We start from the raw sequence: 15514 nt of genomic DNA, 5'->3' as shown, positions 1-15514 counted from the left end.
GGCTATGGTTACAGTTGTTATGACTGTGGTTATTGTGGTTGTGTTTGTTGTTGTGCTGGTGGCTATTGTTATAACTGTGGTCATGGTTCTGCTTGGGGTCATTGCTTTGCATTGATTGTGTTGGTGATGGCTGTTATGGTTGTGGTTGCAGTTGTTATGTTTGAGAGGTTGTTATGATTATGGTTGTTGTTATAATTGTGGTTGCTATTATTGTTGGTGGTTGTTGCTATGGTTACTCTTATGATTGTTATGTTTGGCGGTTGTTGCTATAGTTGTGATTGTTATTATAGTTTGTTTGTTGCTGTGATTATTGTTATGATATGGTTATTATGCTTGGTAGTTTCTGCTATGGCTGTAGTTGTTATGGTTGGTGAGTGTTGCTGTGGTTGTTTTATGGGTGTGGTTGTTATGGTTGGTGGTTGTTTCTGTGGTTACTGTTATGGTTGCAGTTGTTGTAATTATTGTTGATGTGGTTGTTGTGGTTGTTGTTATGGTTGGTGGTTGTTCTGTGGTTATTATGATTGTGGTTGTTATGGTTGTTGTGGTGGTCACTGTTATGACTGTGGTTGCTATTGATGTGATTGTTGCTATGGTTGTTGTTATGGTTGTAGTTGTTCTCACTGCAGAGGATTTTAATCCAGCAACATGGCTACTCTGGCTGGAATATAGACACACCCTGAGTACACACCTTTAATCGCAAACAATGAAGGCAGAGTTAGTTTGTAGAAGGAAGCACCCATGTTTAAAAGTTATGTCTAATTGAGAGGCAGACAATGTGATGAATCAGAGAAAGATTTGACAGAAGAGGACATGCCCAGTTCTCACAAGAACAGACAGGAAAGAGAGGAGACTTAGGAGAGCAGTGCAGAGGGAGAGAGGAGGCAGTTTGCTGGGACAATTGTACAGAGACAGACTGCAGAGAGAAAACAAGCCAGTCATAGGGAAGACAGAATGAGCCAGAGAATGAGAAGGAGTCAGAAGATTAGAACATATTGCCAGGGTTAGTATGAGGCCAAGCAAAGTAGTTCAGTCAAAAACCAAGAGAAGCCAGTTTGAGTCAGTCAGCTCGGAGAGGAGTTTTGAGCTATACAGCTGAGTTGAACCAGCCAGCCAGAATTCAGAAAGAGCTAGAAAGGGTGAGCTTATTCAGCAGTAAGTCTCAGAGGCTGAAAACATTCTAGGCCTAGATTAGATCATGTGGAGGCGAAAAGCTCCCAGGACTAAGCCTCCAGCTGGAGGGAGTAAGCCTCAGAGACAACAATTACATCAGGTAAATAAAAAGTTACTTTCACCTCTTATAGTTTGTGTTTGTTGCTGTGTTGTGACTATGGTTATAATGGTTGGTGGTTGCTGCTATGGTTGTTGTGATGGCTGGTGAATGTTGCTGTGGTTGTTGTGGTATCTACTGTCGTGCTTGTTATTGTAGCGATTGGTTTGCAGGATTCCTTCGTGCGATCTAGATGCTAAGGCCCACGTTGACTTTGGACGTAGTAAACACCTTCTATTCTGTCACCTGAGTGTCAAGTTTGTGCTTGGATACCTTTTGTTTCCAGAACATTATTTGAGTGGCCTGTGAGATGGCTCAGTGATGCTTGCCCCCAAACCTGACAACCATCCTCCTGCCTCAGCCTTCTGATCAGCTGGGATGCCAGGCCTGAGCTGCCAGGCCTGGTTGTAGGTGGTTTTTTGGAAATCATCCTTAGGGCAAGCTACTTTCCCACACAGGTCTGAGGTGCTGCCTTTGCCATCTGCAGACCCCCAAGCTCCTTGCCTGCCCTTCTGGTCCTTGTGTCCTCATGCCCATGTGACCCTGTGCTGAGTTGCATGGGGTTCTAAATGCTGAGCTTGTGAGGCCTGCTCTCCCTGCTCTTCTGTTTTAGGGCGAGCTTATTTACCCTCCTCTTTCAGTGAGTCCTGAAGGGACAGTCATGCAACCCTGGCTGTCATATCTTATTCCCAAGCACCGGCCTGCCACCAGCTCCTACCCAGAGTTCCCCTCTGTCCAGGGAACCCTTGAAACCTGCAGTCTCTGGGAAGAAACCTGTCTTGAAAGCCTGGGAGAGCACTTCTCCCAGCGAAAGAGGCAGATGTTTCATTGTTTGCCCCAGAGGACACGTGACAACATCCGCACAGGGGTTTGGTTATCACAGCTCTGAGGGCGGGGGAGGTCTTCCTGCTGTCTAGGTGATGAAGGCAAAGAGATGCCGCCAAACATCTTACTGAGCACAGAATGGTTCTTCATGTGACCCCTCCATCAGAGAGGGTACCAGGGAGAGCTGAGTGATGCAAGGTGATCCCAGGAGACCGGTAAGAAGGTCCCTGCGATTGTCCATACCAACGTAATGAGCCCTGGGCCAGGTGGTAGGCAATCCACCAGCCACAGGACTCTGCAGAGGTCCTTCTGTAAGCCCAAGGCCATTGCCAAAGATCCTGTGTGATTGAGTGAACACCTACACAGCCGGGCTCTAAACTCAGGGGAGATGTGCCCGGATCCCCACACACCTGGAAGTGCAGGCAAAGAGGCCCACTCCACCAGGCTCCGTTCAGCCTTGTGCCTGTGTGTTTACTCTACAAGGAGTCCCTGGAAGGTTCCGTAGGGTAGCAGTGTGACCTCGTGGCAAAGAGGGAGGGCTCAGGACAGAACAGCCGGTACAGAATGACTTCGGACAAGGGCGCTACCCTCCCTAAACCGCACTGTTCCAATCCCTAAAGTGATCAGCCACAGAGAACGTGCCTGCTTTCTTAGGTTATGAGGGGATTTAAAACAAACAAACAAACTCTAATTCATATAAATCTGTATGTATATAAACATGTATGTTGAGGAGAGAGGTCAATGTTAGGTGTCTGAAAAGTTTTAAAATTTAATTTTATATGTGTGGGTACTTTGCCTGCACATATGTCTGTGCGCCATGGGCATGCCAGGAGAGAGCATTGGATCCCCCGAGACTGGAGTTACAGATGGTTACAAACCACCGTGTGGGTGCTGGGAACAGAACCCGGGTCCTCTGGAAGAGCAGCCAGTGCTTTTAACCACTGAGCCATCCCTTCAGCCCACAAGGAACTCTTTACCACTGATGGCGCTGTCTGGTCAACTACACACACTAAGGTTCTGGGGGTTACTGAGGGAGGGGCTAGTGTGTCCAGTTCAACCTAAGTAACCAGAGTGCTTAGCTGGTGGGTGAGGAGACGGGTGAGTCTGTCAGTAAAGCGCTCATGCCGAAGCACAAGGACCCGAGTCCAGATCCCCAGGACACACAGAGAAGAACCAGGGGTGCCAGTGTGCACCTGTCATCCCAGTGCGAGGGAGAGACAGGGGGATTCCCGGACCCCACTAGCCATCTGCGCTCGCAGAATCAGTAAGCTTCCGGTTCAGTGAGGAACGCCGCTCGACCCCATGTGGAGCGTGACTGTTCCCATGCATATGAACACGTGTGAGATGCACAAAATGTGCCGCCCACGAGTAAACAAGAGAGGAAGTAAGGAAAGGCTCTAAAAATGCTTAACTGATCCAGGTGAAATTGGGTCGGGGCATGGAATTAGGGAGAGTTGCTCGAACCTTTTTGCTCTGCTCTTCTCAGCATAAAGGCTCTTTGTCTCAGGCACGGCGTTTGGCCGTTACCAAAGGGTCACTGCCACGCCAGCTTTATGAACACATGTGCAAAAAAAACCCTCTTATCCTCCCTACCCAAGGCCACCCTGAAATTACATCATCCCAGGGCAAAGGAGAGCCAAATGAGGTCTAACCTTAGGACCCCTGGATCCAGCCATGCCTGAAGCCAGCGCCACTGGAGTCCAGGTATGTGAGCTGTGGAATAATAACTCCTCTTGTCCTGCCAGTGGTCAGCCTATCCAAGAGCGCTTGGCCGGTGACAGTCCTCTCTCCATAGACCAGACATTTTCTTAGCTCAAGAAGAAATCAGATAGACAAGAAACAGGCAAGGGGGCTGGAGAGGCAGCTCAGCGGTTGACAGCAGGTAACTAACTGCTCTCGCAGGGGACCTGAGTTCCATTTTCAGCACCGAAGCGAACGGCTTACAGCTGCCTGTTAACTCCAGCTCGTGGGGATCGGATACCTCTGTCCTTCTTGGGCACCGGCACTCACATGCACACACTCACATACACACAAATACCCGTAATTAAAAATAAAATAAATCCTAGACAAACAAACAAACAAGTGTCACAGGTGTGATGGCTCACACCTGTGTTCCCAACACTCACGCAGCAGAGGCAGGAGGATCAGATGTTCAAAGTCCACAAGCCACTGTAACTCCAGCTCCAGGAGATCTGTTGCCCTCTTCTGACCCCGTGGGCACCAGGCGTGTACCCGGCACACGGACATACAGGCAGGCAAGCCAGCCATACACATTAATTTAAAAAAAAAAAAAAAGTTCAAGGTCATCTTTGCTTAAATAGTGAGCCCAAGGCCATCCTGGGCTATGTGAGGTCCTGTGTCAAACAAACCCAATAAACAAACAGGAAGAAAAGGGGGAGGGGGAGGGGCAACAAACTACAACTTAGAATATTCATAGAGGAGGGCTGCCGCTTAGCCCTGTGACTGAAAGGGAAGCAAAACCACAGCGCTCATGGAGGGGACAGCGTCACAGGGCGGCCCGGTCCCGGCATCGGACCGTCTGATTCCTGGCCACTGCTCTCTCGAAACATGTCTGCTGGGGCCTCAGCCTGGCACCTCGCTGGGAGGAGCTGAGATCCATCCATGCCGCTCCCTTTGACCAGTGCCGGCAAGAGGCTCAGCTGTTTGAAGTCTGATCTCCAGATTCCAGGGAACCATCCATCATTTATGCCGACTGGGCAGCCTGCTTGGGTTTCTTGGGAGTTTTGGGGATGAGCAAGGCTAATGAATACCATACTCCCTGCCCCTGCAAACACACACGCACACACACACACACACACACACACACACACACACACATGCATGCACACTCGCACCACACACACAGGTACACAGCTCGTGCACAAATTCCATGGTAGAGGGTGGACAGAGGGGTCCTCAGAGACTCAGGAAGATGGAGACATAGTTCCTATGGGGGGCATGTTCCGTTGGGACCCCTTCAGGCCCCGGGGATCGTCCTATCCGCTGGGCTTGCTTATTCTTTCTCCGTTGCCTCTTTGTCATGCTTCATAACGAATATTACGGTGAGTATAGCAGGCTCCACCGGGCGGGGCTGCTGGGAGGATGAATGACACAGCACATGACATGCTGCGCATCCGCCCGACGCTGGGAAGTATTCGTTGAAACAGCAAGCACGATAGTGACTGGCTCAGTTGTGTGCTGTGTCTCAGGCACTGTGCTCGGGGTCTGTGTGCATGACCCCACCGTAGCTTCTTTCTCTCCCTGGCACTAGGCACCGAGGACAACATAAAGGAGACTATTAAACTGTTGGATGACCCTGAGTGATCCAGTGTCTGAGTCTAGTCCTTCTGCATAGCCCAGGCTGGCCCCAAATTTGCCATCCTCCTGCTTCAGCTGCACCAGTAGCTGGGGACCTGAGCCTGCACCCCCAGACTTGGCTCCAGTGTCTGCTATTTTCTTTAGGAGTCCACTTGCCTTTGTCAAGCCCTAGGGTTTCTGGCTCAAGTTCCTGCAAATGCACGAAGCTTGTTTTCTGATCAGCCCAACCTTTCTTCATTCCTCCAGCTCACCTTTAGTCTATCCCCTACCCACTAGCTTCACCGTCCCTCTTCCGTGTTCTCAGTTGCTAAGCCCTGCCCAGAAATTCAGACACTCTCCCACCACACACTTGCCTGCTCACCCCTGTCTCTCCAGTCATTCACCCATCCTCTTGCCCATGTCTTTCTACCAACATGCTACTTCCCTTTAAACATGTCCATCTGCTGTCATTCACCCATCCATCCATCCATCGTCCATCCATCCATCCATCGTCCTGCTATCCATCCATCCATCCATCTATCCATCCATCCACCCACACACGAACTTCTCACTCATCTGCCAGCCAGCCAGCCTCCCCCCATACACAACGTATTTATGTACCTACTTAGCCATGCAACCGCTCACCCACCCCAAATACTGCTCTGCTCATCCATCTCTCCACCCATGGATCTGTCTACCCATTCACCCACCCCTCCACCTGTCCATCCTTGAACATTCCCACTCTCCATCTAACAATGGCTTTGTGCACATTGTGATCTGTGATGCCCCAGCATGGCCCCCTGGATTCTTTCCCTGGGAAGAACTATGCATGTCACCAGAATGTCCCCACAGAGGTAGCCTCTTTGTGGCTAGGACTTTGAAATCCATTGACTTTCCAGGATGTAGGGCCAAAAGATGATAAAATGCAAGAACAACCGAGGCACAGGCTTCCAGCAGAGCAATTAAAGGTGAGCTAATCTCTCTTCCCTTCAGCGGAGCCAGGGAGCTCCAAGACACACAAAAGGAGTCAGCAAAAGAAGAACGTGGAGCCGAAGAGATCAAGGGCAAGCAAGTGGAGGCTTCTGACACTTTAGTGAGAGCTCAGCTTCCCTACCCTTCCGTCTCTCCTGCACCCCCTCCTCTTTACACTCCTTCGCCAATGCTCCCTGCTGTCCACATCCCCTCCCATCTGTCTTCTTAGCCCACCCTCCCAGCTCCCCCATCTACAGTCCTTTGCATTTGCTGCTCCCAAGCTCCCAGGATGAGGGCGCAGGTGTAGCACTTCCTGTCCACCTCCCAGCAAATGATCTCACCTCCAGACCAGAGGCCCCCTCTTCGGAGTCACAGAGAGGCCGTTTATCGGCAAGGCCACTTTGATGTCCATCTGACAGTATGACATGAAGCCTGAGCGCTGTGTTGAAGTGGCAAAGTGCGACCACCATGCCGCCCCGGAAACACACTGTGACACTGTGTTTATTAGAAATAACAACAAAAGCCTCGGAACCAATGTGTGGGAGAGATGGCAGAGTTGGCTTCTCTATCTGGAGGCCGGGCTACCTGTCTCTATCATGAGCATTTCACCTTTCTTTTGACACTCTCCACACACACACCCCGCCACCCAGTGGGTCCACCATGAGAAAGGTGAGGACATCATGGGTGTGGCCTTCAGAAAGGCAGGACACTGGCTCATGTAACCCAAGGACACAGGCCGTAAGACCCAGAGTCTAGACCTCCACTGTCCAGGGCCGGTTTGTTCTGCACAGTTCTGTGTGGGGTGTGGCTATCAGAGGCCCACTCCTGCCAGCATTAGAAAACCAGATTTGAGTGTGAAAAGTGAGTCTCCTTAAAGGAGGACATAGGATGAATGGCAGACGCAGTGAAGTGGCCCAGGGAACACGTCATCAGCTCAAACTGAAGACGCTAGCATACATCCTGCGACACCCAATACAGCCAGGCACGGAGAACTGAGATCCTGCCTGTGCAGGTGGCTAATTCATCACTTCCCTCCGAGCTGCCAGCTCCTCCTGCCCTTCAGACAGAATTGTGTATCCCAGGCTGACTCCAACTCACTATGTAGCCAAGTATGACTTTTGAACCCCTGATCCTCCTGCCCCCACCTTGCTGGGATTAACGGCGTGCACCACCACAACCCGGTTTATTCAGAACTGGAGATGAACTCGGGACTTCGTGCGTGCTAGCCACCCGCTCCCCCGACTGAGCCAAATTCCCAGCTTATGATAAAGAACTGAGAAATGGAAGAAATTAAAACGAGCGCATACGTGAACACTGTCCCCTGCGTGCTGCTTCAGCACTTCAGCTCCCTAACGGAGCTGCCTGCCCTTAACCATCTCCCCTTGTGTTTGTGGCTCCATGGAGGGCCACCGTTAAAGGGAACCAGCCCTTCACGGAGAGCAGGTCAGCGTCTTGGGGACAGCCCAGCCTGATTCAATTAAGATGGGGCTCTGAAGGGCTTTCCCTAGCACACCAGGCCTGCAGCCTGCAAGACCTTCAGCAGCTATTTCTGCCACTTTCTCCCTCCCCTTCCAGCCATGAGGAGGCAACTGGGGGTTGCCATGGAAACTGGCTCATCCTCCCACAGGAGGCTTGCCAGCTCTGATTTCCTGCAAAGATAAGAAGCAAGCAGCAGTGGGGGGTCACCCAAGCATGAAGATGGGTTTCCCTGGGGATACCCAGACTCCTGCCAATCATGCTGTTTATGTTGAAATTCTGAGGGTGCCTGGAGACCCAGAGCCAGGGAAGCCCCCAGCCCTGCTCCAAGAGATGAGCCCTCTGGAACACTGCGGCTTAGGGCCTCCTCTGTCTCTCCAGCTAAAGCTAAAAGGACCTCATCACAGATGTGTCTGCACCACGCTTGGGTGTTTCTGGCTGCCAGCTCTCCAGTGCCAAACACAAGTGTCCCACCGCCACCCCTGAAGCCCTTGCGGTGGAGAACAGACTGCCCACCCAACATCTGCTTCTAGGAAAGGTGGGCAGGCTGCTCTCTCCTGGCAAGAGCTGTGTGATCGCAGGCAGGTCGCTTCACCTCTCTGAGCTGGCGTTCTCATCTGGAAAGCTGACATCACACACCGCCTTCTCCAAGACGCTGCAAGGACTGGAAATACAGATCTGCTGTGCCTGTCTCAGTGTTTCCCAGCACTCCGGAGGCAGAGCCAGGTGGATCTTCCAGTTCAAGGCCAGCCCGGTCTACATAATGAGTTCTAGGACAGCCAAGACTACATAAAGACAAGAAATAAAAATTCAAAAGAACAAAAGCACTTGGGAAACAGGGCCTGGTAGTTTGCCAGTTTGACCATGACCATGACCATGTTTGCCAGTAGGAGGGAGACTTGCAAGCTACGGTTCCCTTGAAGGCGGTCCTCTCTCCTAAAATTGATACAAAGGTGGGTTTTCGTCACTGATTTGTTGGAGCCGTGGCTGCAGTGCCCAGAGTCGGGTGAGCAGCTGAGGACCAGCTAGCTGCTGCCTCTCACTCCCTACCCCAGTGCTCCCAAGAGTCAGAGCAGGGGCTCAGGCTCCAGTGCCTTTGGGACCAGAGGGGACTATGGATGTTAAAGCTGACCCAGCCAAAGCCCTGTGCTGAGCACCCCTAGCCAGAGCTACTCTTGGGACTGAGGGCCAGGCATGGCCAGGGAATCCACATGAATTCTCTACAGATAATATATCTAGTATGTTGTTGTTTGACTGAATCATTCTATGCGGGCCTGGCTGTACCAGAAATCACTATGTAGACCAGGCTGGCTTAGAACTCACAGAGATCCGCCTGCCTCTGCCTTGTGAATGCTGGGACTACAGGTGTGCACAACTATGCCCAGTTCTATGTTGTTGTTTTTTTTAAAGTGCAGGTTGAACAAAGCCGTTTGACAGGCTGGTGTGCACTGGAGCAGGGGCTTGTGTATTGGGGTGCAGGGGAATAGACTCCCTAGACTGGGGCACCCCCACCCCAGTCTTAACGCAAGGAAAGCCCTGCATTAAAGCCCTCACCTGTGCCTCCTGTCTGAGAATCAAGGACAGATGACTTTAGCCCTCAGAGTGCAGCTTGCATCTTCCCAGGCATCCACATGAGGAGAGGGAGGGCCATGTCTCTTTAAAAATTTGGGCATAGGACTTAAGACAATAGACACCCTGCCGAATCCACACGGGTCTTCCCATGACCCATATCTACCATACAAGGCCTGAACTACAGCGGCCCCTAAAGGTGAGGACAGTGCCTGCTCTGGGAGTGAGGGCACCATAGTGTGGACTGTGGGCACCACAGAACAGGAGGCACAGGTGAACCCAGAGCACAGACAGCCTGATCTGGAAGCAGGTCTCCACAGCGAGATACAGAGCTTTTATTGGCTTTTTCTGCTCTTGGCGTCCTGTGTGTCTGCTCCTCTGGACACAGCATTCTAGGGGAACATCGGGAAGGCAGGGACACAGGCACGGGAAGTCAGGAGGCCCCAGGTGAGCGCAGTGTCTGCTCCATGGGTCACAGCCTGATTCGGTAACGGATGGGCACGTCTTCTTCCGGCTGCATCAGGCCGAAGCCATATCTGCCGAGGTCAAACTCAGGGATTTCTGTGTCCTTGCTGGCCAGCTCCAGGTCAAAGTGAGTCAGCAGGAGGACCACAAATCTGCGGAGAGAGGAGGGTGTGTTACAGACTGTGCTGCTCTGGGCAGACCCGGGCAAGGCGAGACCAGCTGGGAGCGAAGGAGGCTGAGCGGCTGTGTCCGCAGCAGCCACTTCCGCATCACAGCCACAAAGACCCAGAGTGTGAGTCTCCACCTCTCCTGCAGACGACAGAGCGGCCAGAGGGAGGGGCCCAGACATGCGTCTCTAACCCCACACCCAGGGCACCTGGGTAGTCCTGCGTCCCAGAGCTCGTGGTGACAAGACCCCCCTCCTGCCTCTCCACCAGCCTGCACCCCTTTTCCTAATCTAAGAACTAAGTCACCCCCAGGCCCCGGCCACACGTATTAGGGGTGCTTGTAAGATTAAAACTTGCCCACTCCCTCAAGACTCCTTGGCCCTGTGTGAAACAGAACCATCACCAAGGGCCACCTTCGCAGGCCTCACTCTCTACCACCACCTTCTGGAGACAGGAAAGCTGTCCTGACTAGGTTGCCGTCAGGGCCTCAATGACACAATGACAGGCTCTGCCCTAACTGGTGAGCCTTACTGTCCTGCGCCTCACGGCTGTCCTCCACCTCAACTCTGGGGCCTAACGCCAGACTAAACACACGCTAGGACTTTCTCCTTTCACCGAGTGGATAAGCCAGCCCGCCGGACTTAAGGGGAAGTGACTCTCCCCAGGGTCTGTACCCAATGATCGGAGCATGGCCTGTCGCTGCCTGAGAGCTTCCTAGCAGGGAGATGGCAGTGACCGAGGAAACAACAAACTCACTCACTTGTCAAGAGGCCATCAGCAAGGCACTGTGCTAAGCACGTAAAAGCCAGCATCTATTTTGTCTGTCCCTAAATGGATGAAGCAAAGACTACCAACGAAGTGCTGGCCTAGCCATCTATTTGAACGAGAGCATCTGTCCTGGTATGATCAACACATTGGGGTACAGACGTGAGCAGAAGGCGAACCTCACGTTTGCTCACGTGCCATTTCGTGTTCCGTGAACGGGGGTGAACGCCGAGCCTGAACCAGCAGGGCACACACACATGTGTACCTTAGCATCAACACTGCCCTGTTCATCAGACTCTGTGCCTTTTTGAAGGTTTTTCTCAATTTTACTTTTTATTATGTTTGGCAGGTGGGAGAGTGCGGAGTGAAGGGCCTAGGGATATGTGAACATGACTGCTGAGCCTGAAGAGGCCAGAAGAGGGCGTCAGATGCCCTGGAGCTAGACTGTTGTGAGCTGCCCAAGCAGGGGGTTGGGAACCAAACTTGGGTCCTCTGCAACAGCAATACTCACTCTTTATGGCTGAGCTGGCTCCCCACCCTTCTGGGCTCCTTCAACACGTGTAAAACTGTGTAATCACCGAAGGTTCTAATCCTTTTCCTGCATCACTGCTGACAATTTTGGCTTCAGGCTCCCCTTTCCTACATCCTACACTCTTAGTTTTTGAGGTTTATTTTGTTTTTCTAAGGCCGAGGATTGAACCCCATGCCTCGTGTATGCTAGGCAAGCACCCCACATCGAGATCCAGCCTCTGCCATCTTGTTAGTCTTGAGATAAGAGCTCACTGAAGGGCCAAAGCCAGCTTTAAACTCCCCGCCCTCCTGCCTCAGCCTCCCCTATAGCTGGGATTATAGAGCCTGTGCTCCCGAGCCTGATGCCCCGCTGTTTTCATTGCCTGATTATGTGAGACGAGGTGTTTTTTTTTTAGGAACGCATGTTAAGCGTTAGAGCAGAACTGACTTCATCATGATTTCCGCTTTACTGTTGAGAAAAGTGAGACCAAAAGGTTAACGTGACTTGCTGTCCCCTGGCATAGCGCCTGCATGTTAACGATGGGAATGATGCAAATACTGGCTAACATTTCTCAAAGCCTGTGATGAGTCAGGCGGAGGGGTAGGCACTTAGAAAGATCCATTTTGGAGCTGTAATCAGCACCCAAATCTCATAGCTGAGGAGACAGGCTCTGAATGTGACAGGAGCTGGAGGGAACAATGGGGCAGGAGTCACAAGCCCTGGTGCAGGCAGGCAGTCTGCGGTCCTGGAGACTGAGGCTCAGGGAGTCCTGGGGGAGGGGGGATGTAGGAGTCACTCAGCCCTCTCAGGAGTTACACCAGCCAAGGGGGGACCCTGAAAACGAGACAGTTCCTGCCACAAGGGTCTGAACCTGCAGCAGCAGCACAGAGAGACAGCCACGGCCAACCGGAGTCAGCAGCCAGGTCGGCGTTCCCACGCCAACCTCAGAGGGAAAACCCTGCTGCCACATCTGATCATTATGGGAGAAATCAGGAACGTGGCCTCTTCTTCTTCTTCTTTTTAAATGAGAGCTCTTCTGATATTTAAAAGAGCCCACAATTTCAAAACACAAATAAATGGATCTTCGGACGGGAGTTGACTCTCTGCCAGTTTGGAATTTAATCCGTAAACCATTAGCCTGAGGCCTTCCGTCAAAGAAGCAACAGCGGCGTCCGGTGTCACCACACCCTGGCCGCATCCAAACCCTTCCCTGGCCACACCACATCAATGGGGCCCTTCCCTGCCAGGCCATGTACCGATACCCCCGTGCCCTGCCCCTCGCTCACTGCTTGATGCTGTTGATGGCGTAGCTCTTCCCCAGACAATGGTTGTAGCCCGCGCCCCACGGCATGTTGTAATTCTTCAGCCGCTTCCCGTCTTTGTAAAAATCTTTCTTCTCTGTTCCGTCTGGGTTCAAGAATCGATTGTACTTAAATACCTGGAACAAGAAGGTGACGTGTAATGTCACCTCACACAAGCCTGTGCCAGGACAAAGGACTGGGCATCTGATTCGAGACTTGGCGAAAACTGAGCACGATGGGAAGTGAGTGGGCGGGGGCTTAGTTAAGGGACTGTGGAGACAACAAATCCCAGAGTGCCGGGCCAATCCCTCAGTTGTTCAGTCCCCCTCAACCCCCCAGCACCATCCCTCAGTCCCTGGGATATCCAGCCCTGACTCTGCTCCTAACCTCAGGGTCCGTGTAGATTTCCGGGTCCTTCTGGGGACTCAGGAAAGGAAAGAGGAGAAGGCGGTCACCACGCCGAAGAGAGAACTCCCTCCCGTCTGCCATAGGCAAGGCCAGGTCCGCCATGACCTCTCGGGTGATGAAGGGGGCAGCCGTGAGCCGCAGGGTCTCATTTAGCACGCTGTCTGCAAGGGCGAGAGCAGGGAGGGTCAGCAGGCTGCCCTCTCGCCTAGACAGCCCTTCCTGTTCTTGCTTAACAGAACGAGGGTGCACATCTTGCACACAGTCCCACGGCATTGTGGGAAGAGCCAGATGACAAAGCATGCACTCTGTGGCCCCCTTGGGTGTGAGGGAAGAGGAGAAATGGGGAGCCACAGGGATCTCAGACAGCGAAGGGGAGTTTAGGGTCTTAGTGTGTAGCGCAGTGTCCGTTCCCTTCTGGGAACAGTCCCCTGGCCTTCCTCTAGGGATCACCCGCCTCCCCCGTTTCCAGAAGTTGGGCTGTTGATTTACTCTAAGCTGGTGGTTTCATTGGATTCACTGGCCAATCAGAACACCCCTCTGAGCCCCGTGATTGGTTCTCGGTGGGTACAGAACCCAAAAAGCCAATGAACACATTCCTGGGATTTTACATAGGAACGCTGAGTCAGAGACCCGTCCTGCCTTCAGAGACCAGGGGCACCCCCGGTGGGAAACGGGGCTGGATGGGGACACTAAGCCCTGGGGACACTCCTCAAGCACCCGGATCCCCCTGAGCCTGAAGCTAGAGACCTCCAGGCTTTCGGTTGCACGCCTCGAACTGAGCCTCTTCCTTTTCCACTCTAGCTACTTCAGGTTCTCTTTCACTCAATACCAAAAATCTCTCGTGACTCAGAGTCTTGGGTAGCTACCACTGAGCATGAATCATGAGGGACCCTTGGAGGACTTTGGGGGACCCACGATGCCCAGGTTTGACTGTCCTACCTAGCACAGGCATGCTGTCTAGAATCTTCTGTGGGAGTGTGGTCATCTGTGAGACAGGCTGCTCTGCTTGCCAGACGATGCGCTTCAGCTCTGCGTGGACGGCAGCGAGGGCTTCCGGGTTCTTGAGCAGGAAGAGAAGGAGCCAGAAAGCCGTGGGACCCATGTTCCCCTGCAACAAGGAGACGCCTGTTACTCCATCAAGATGACCAAGGGGCTCCTGTGGGACGGATGCAGGCTGAGTGCTCAGCATGCCTCGTCCCCACACCGGCCAGGCGTCACCAGTGTCTTCAGCCCCAGACTGTGGGCTGAGCTTTGGCTGAGTCTGGCATTCCTGACCTTGAGCGAAGCCTCTGATTCGGGGCCATAATGTCAGCCTCTGTAACTCACCAGGGCAAGTACGTGAGAGGAACAAGACCTCAAGACAACACTGAGAATGTCTGAGAGTGACTGCATTTGGGGCCTCACGTTTCCTCGCGTTCCTCTAAAGTTTCCACAGAAGGGGTGGAGTGTACTGAGCCCTTGAAATTAAGCTCAGCTGTGGACTTGCTTTGACGGACACGTAGCATGAGGCTCCAAGTGGCTTTGGGCCACCGTCTGGGGCTGAAGATACTGGTGATGCCTGGGTGCTCGGCCAGCGTGGGAACCAGGCACGATGAACACTGTGCTGAGATCTAAGCACTGGTCTTCAGAGACTGTGTCTTTGGGTCCAGGATGAGTGATACGGAGGGTACTGCTAAATGGCCCCAGCTAGGCCTGTTTAGACCAGCCAGATCCACAGACACGTGAGCTCGATGAATGTCTATCAGCCCAGGCTTCTGGGTTTAACTAGCTGATAACAACAGCTATTCATAGTCGGGAAAACAAAATTTCCTTCCATGCTTCTTGTATAACAGCTCATTCTCTTGAAGAAGAAGCAGGGGGCCAGTGACAGGCTGTTAACTTTTGAGCAAAAATCATTTGAATCGTCCCAAAAGATAAGCTAGAAAAACCAATGACATGGTGTGCTCCAAGACCGGCTCAGACCAGGCTGAACACCTTCACCCGGCTCCTCGGGGCCTTTCAGTGGCGCAGACATGGCTGGGAGGCTTTGTCTATCCCAAGTGTGACTGTGTTCACAGACGCAAGCATCGTCATTAGGCATCATCTTTTCCAACAAGGTCTTCACAGACATAATTGCACCAGGCAGAGGACACGAACTGCAGCCCTAATATAGCACCCGCAAATCAGGAACAAGCTGTGAGGAGAATGACGGCTTAGCAGTGAAACTAGACGGTGGGAAGTTGTCAAAAGAAAGAAAGAAAGAGAGAGAGAGAGAGAGAGAAAGAGAGAGAGAGAAAGAAAGAAAGAAAGAAAGAAAGAAAGAAAGAAAGAAAGAAAGAAAGAAAGAAAGAAAGAAAGAAAGAAAGAAAATCCCAGTTCCTTCCAGGCTGGCAGACACACAGGGGCAGGCAGGCTGCAGGGTGTGGGGGGCGGTGGGGTTCGTCCAGCTGCCCCTGTGTGCGCTTGGAGAGGGGTCACATGAGGGAAGAAAATTCTCCTGAGGAGATGCAGG

At 52.3% G+C, this 15514-nt stretch overlaps 1 protein-coding gene across 1 annotated transcript in view; it reads right to left on the bottom strand.

Moving 5' to 3' along the window:
- Positions 1-9719: 9719 nt before the first annotated feature.
- The window catches only part of Ptgis (prostaglandin I2 synthase), a 34538-nt gene continuing 28743 nt past the window's right edge, over positions 9720-15514 (bottom strand). Inside the window, exons 7-10 of the mRNA XM_021637803.2 lie at positions 13963-14131; positions 13003-13184; positions 12601-12752; positions 9720-10023 (exon numbers count right to left, since the gene is read on the bottom strand). Of these exons, the coding sequence (XP_021493478.1) occupies positions 9879-10023; positions 12601-12752; positions 13003-13184; positions 13963-14131 (648 nt within the window). The 3' untranslated portion in view covers positions 9720-9878. The remainder of the gene's footprint in view (positions 10024-12600; positions 12753-13002; positions 13185-13962; positions 14132-15514) is intronic.

This window comes from Meriones unguiculatus, chromosome 4 (genome assembly GCF_030254825.1).
Source record: "Meriones unguiculatus strain TT.TT164.6M chromosome 4, Bangor_MerUng_6.1, whole genome shotgun sequence".
Lineage (NCBI taxonomy): Eukaryota > Metazoa > Chordata > Mammalia > Rodentia > Muridae > Meriones > Meriones unguiculatus.
This window is presented reverse-complemented; position numbering and strand designations above follow the sequence as displayed.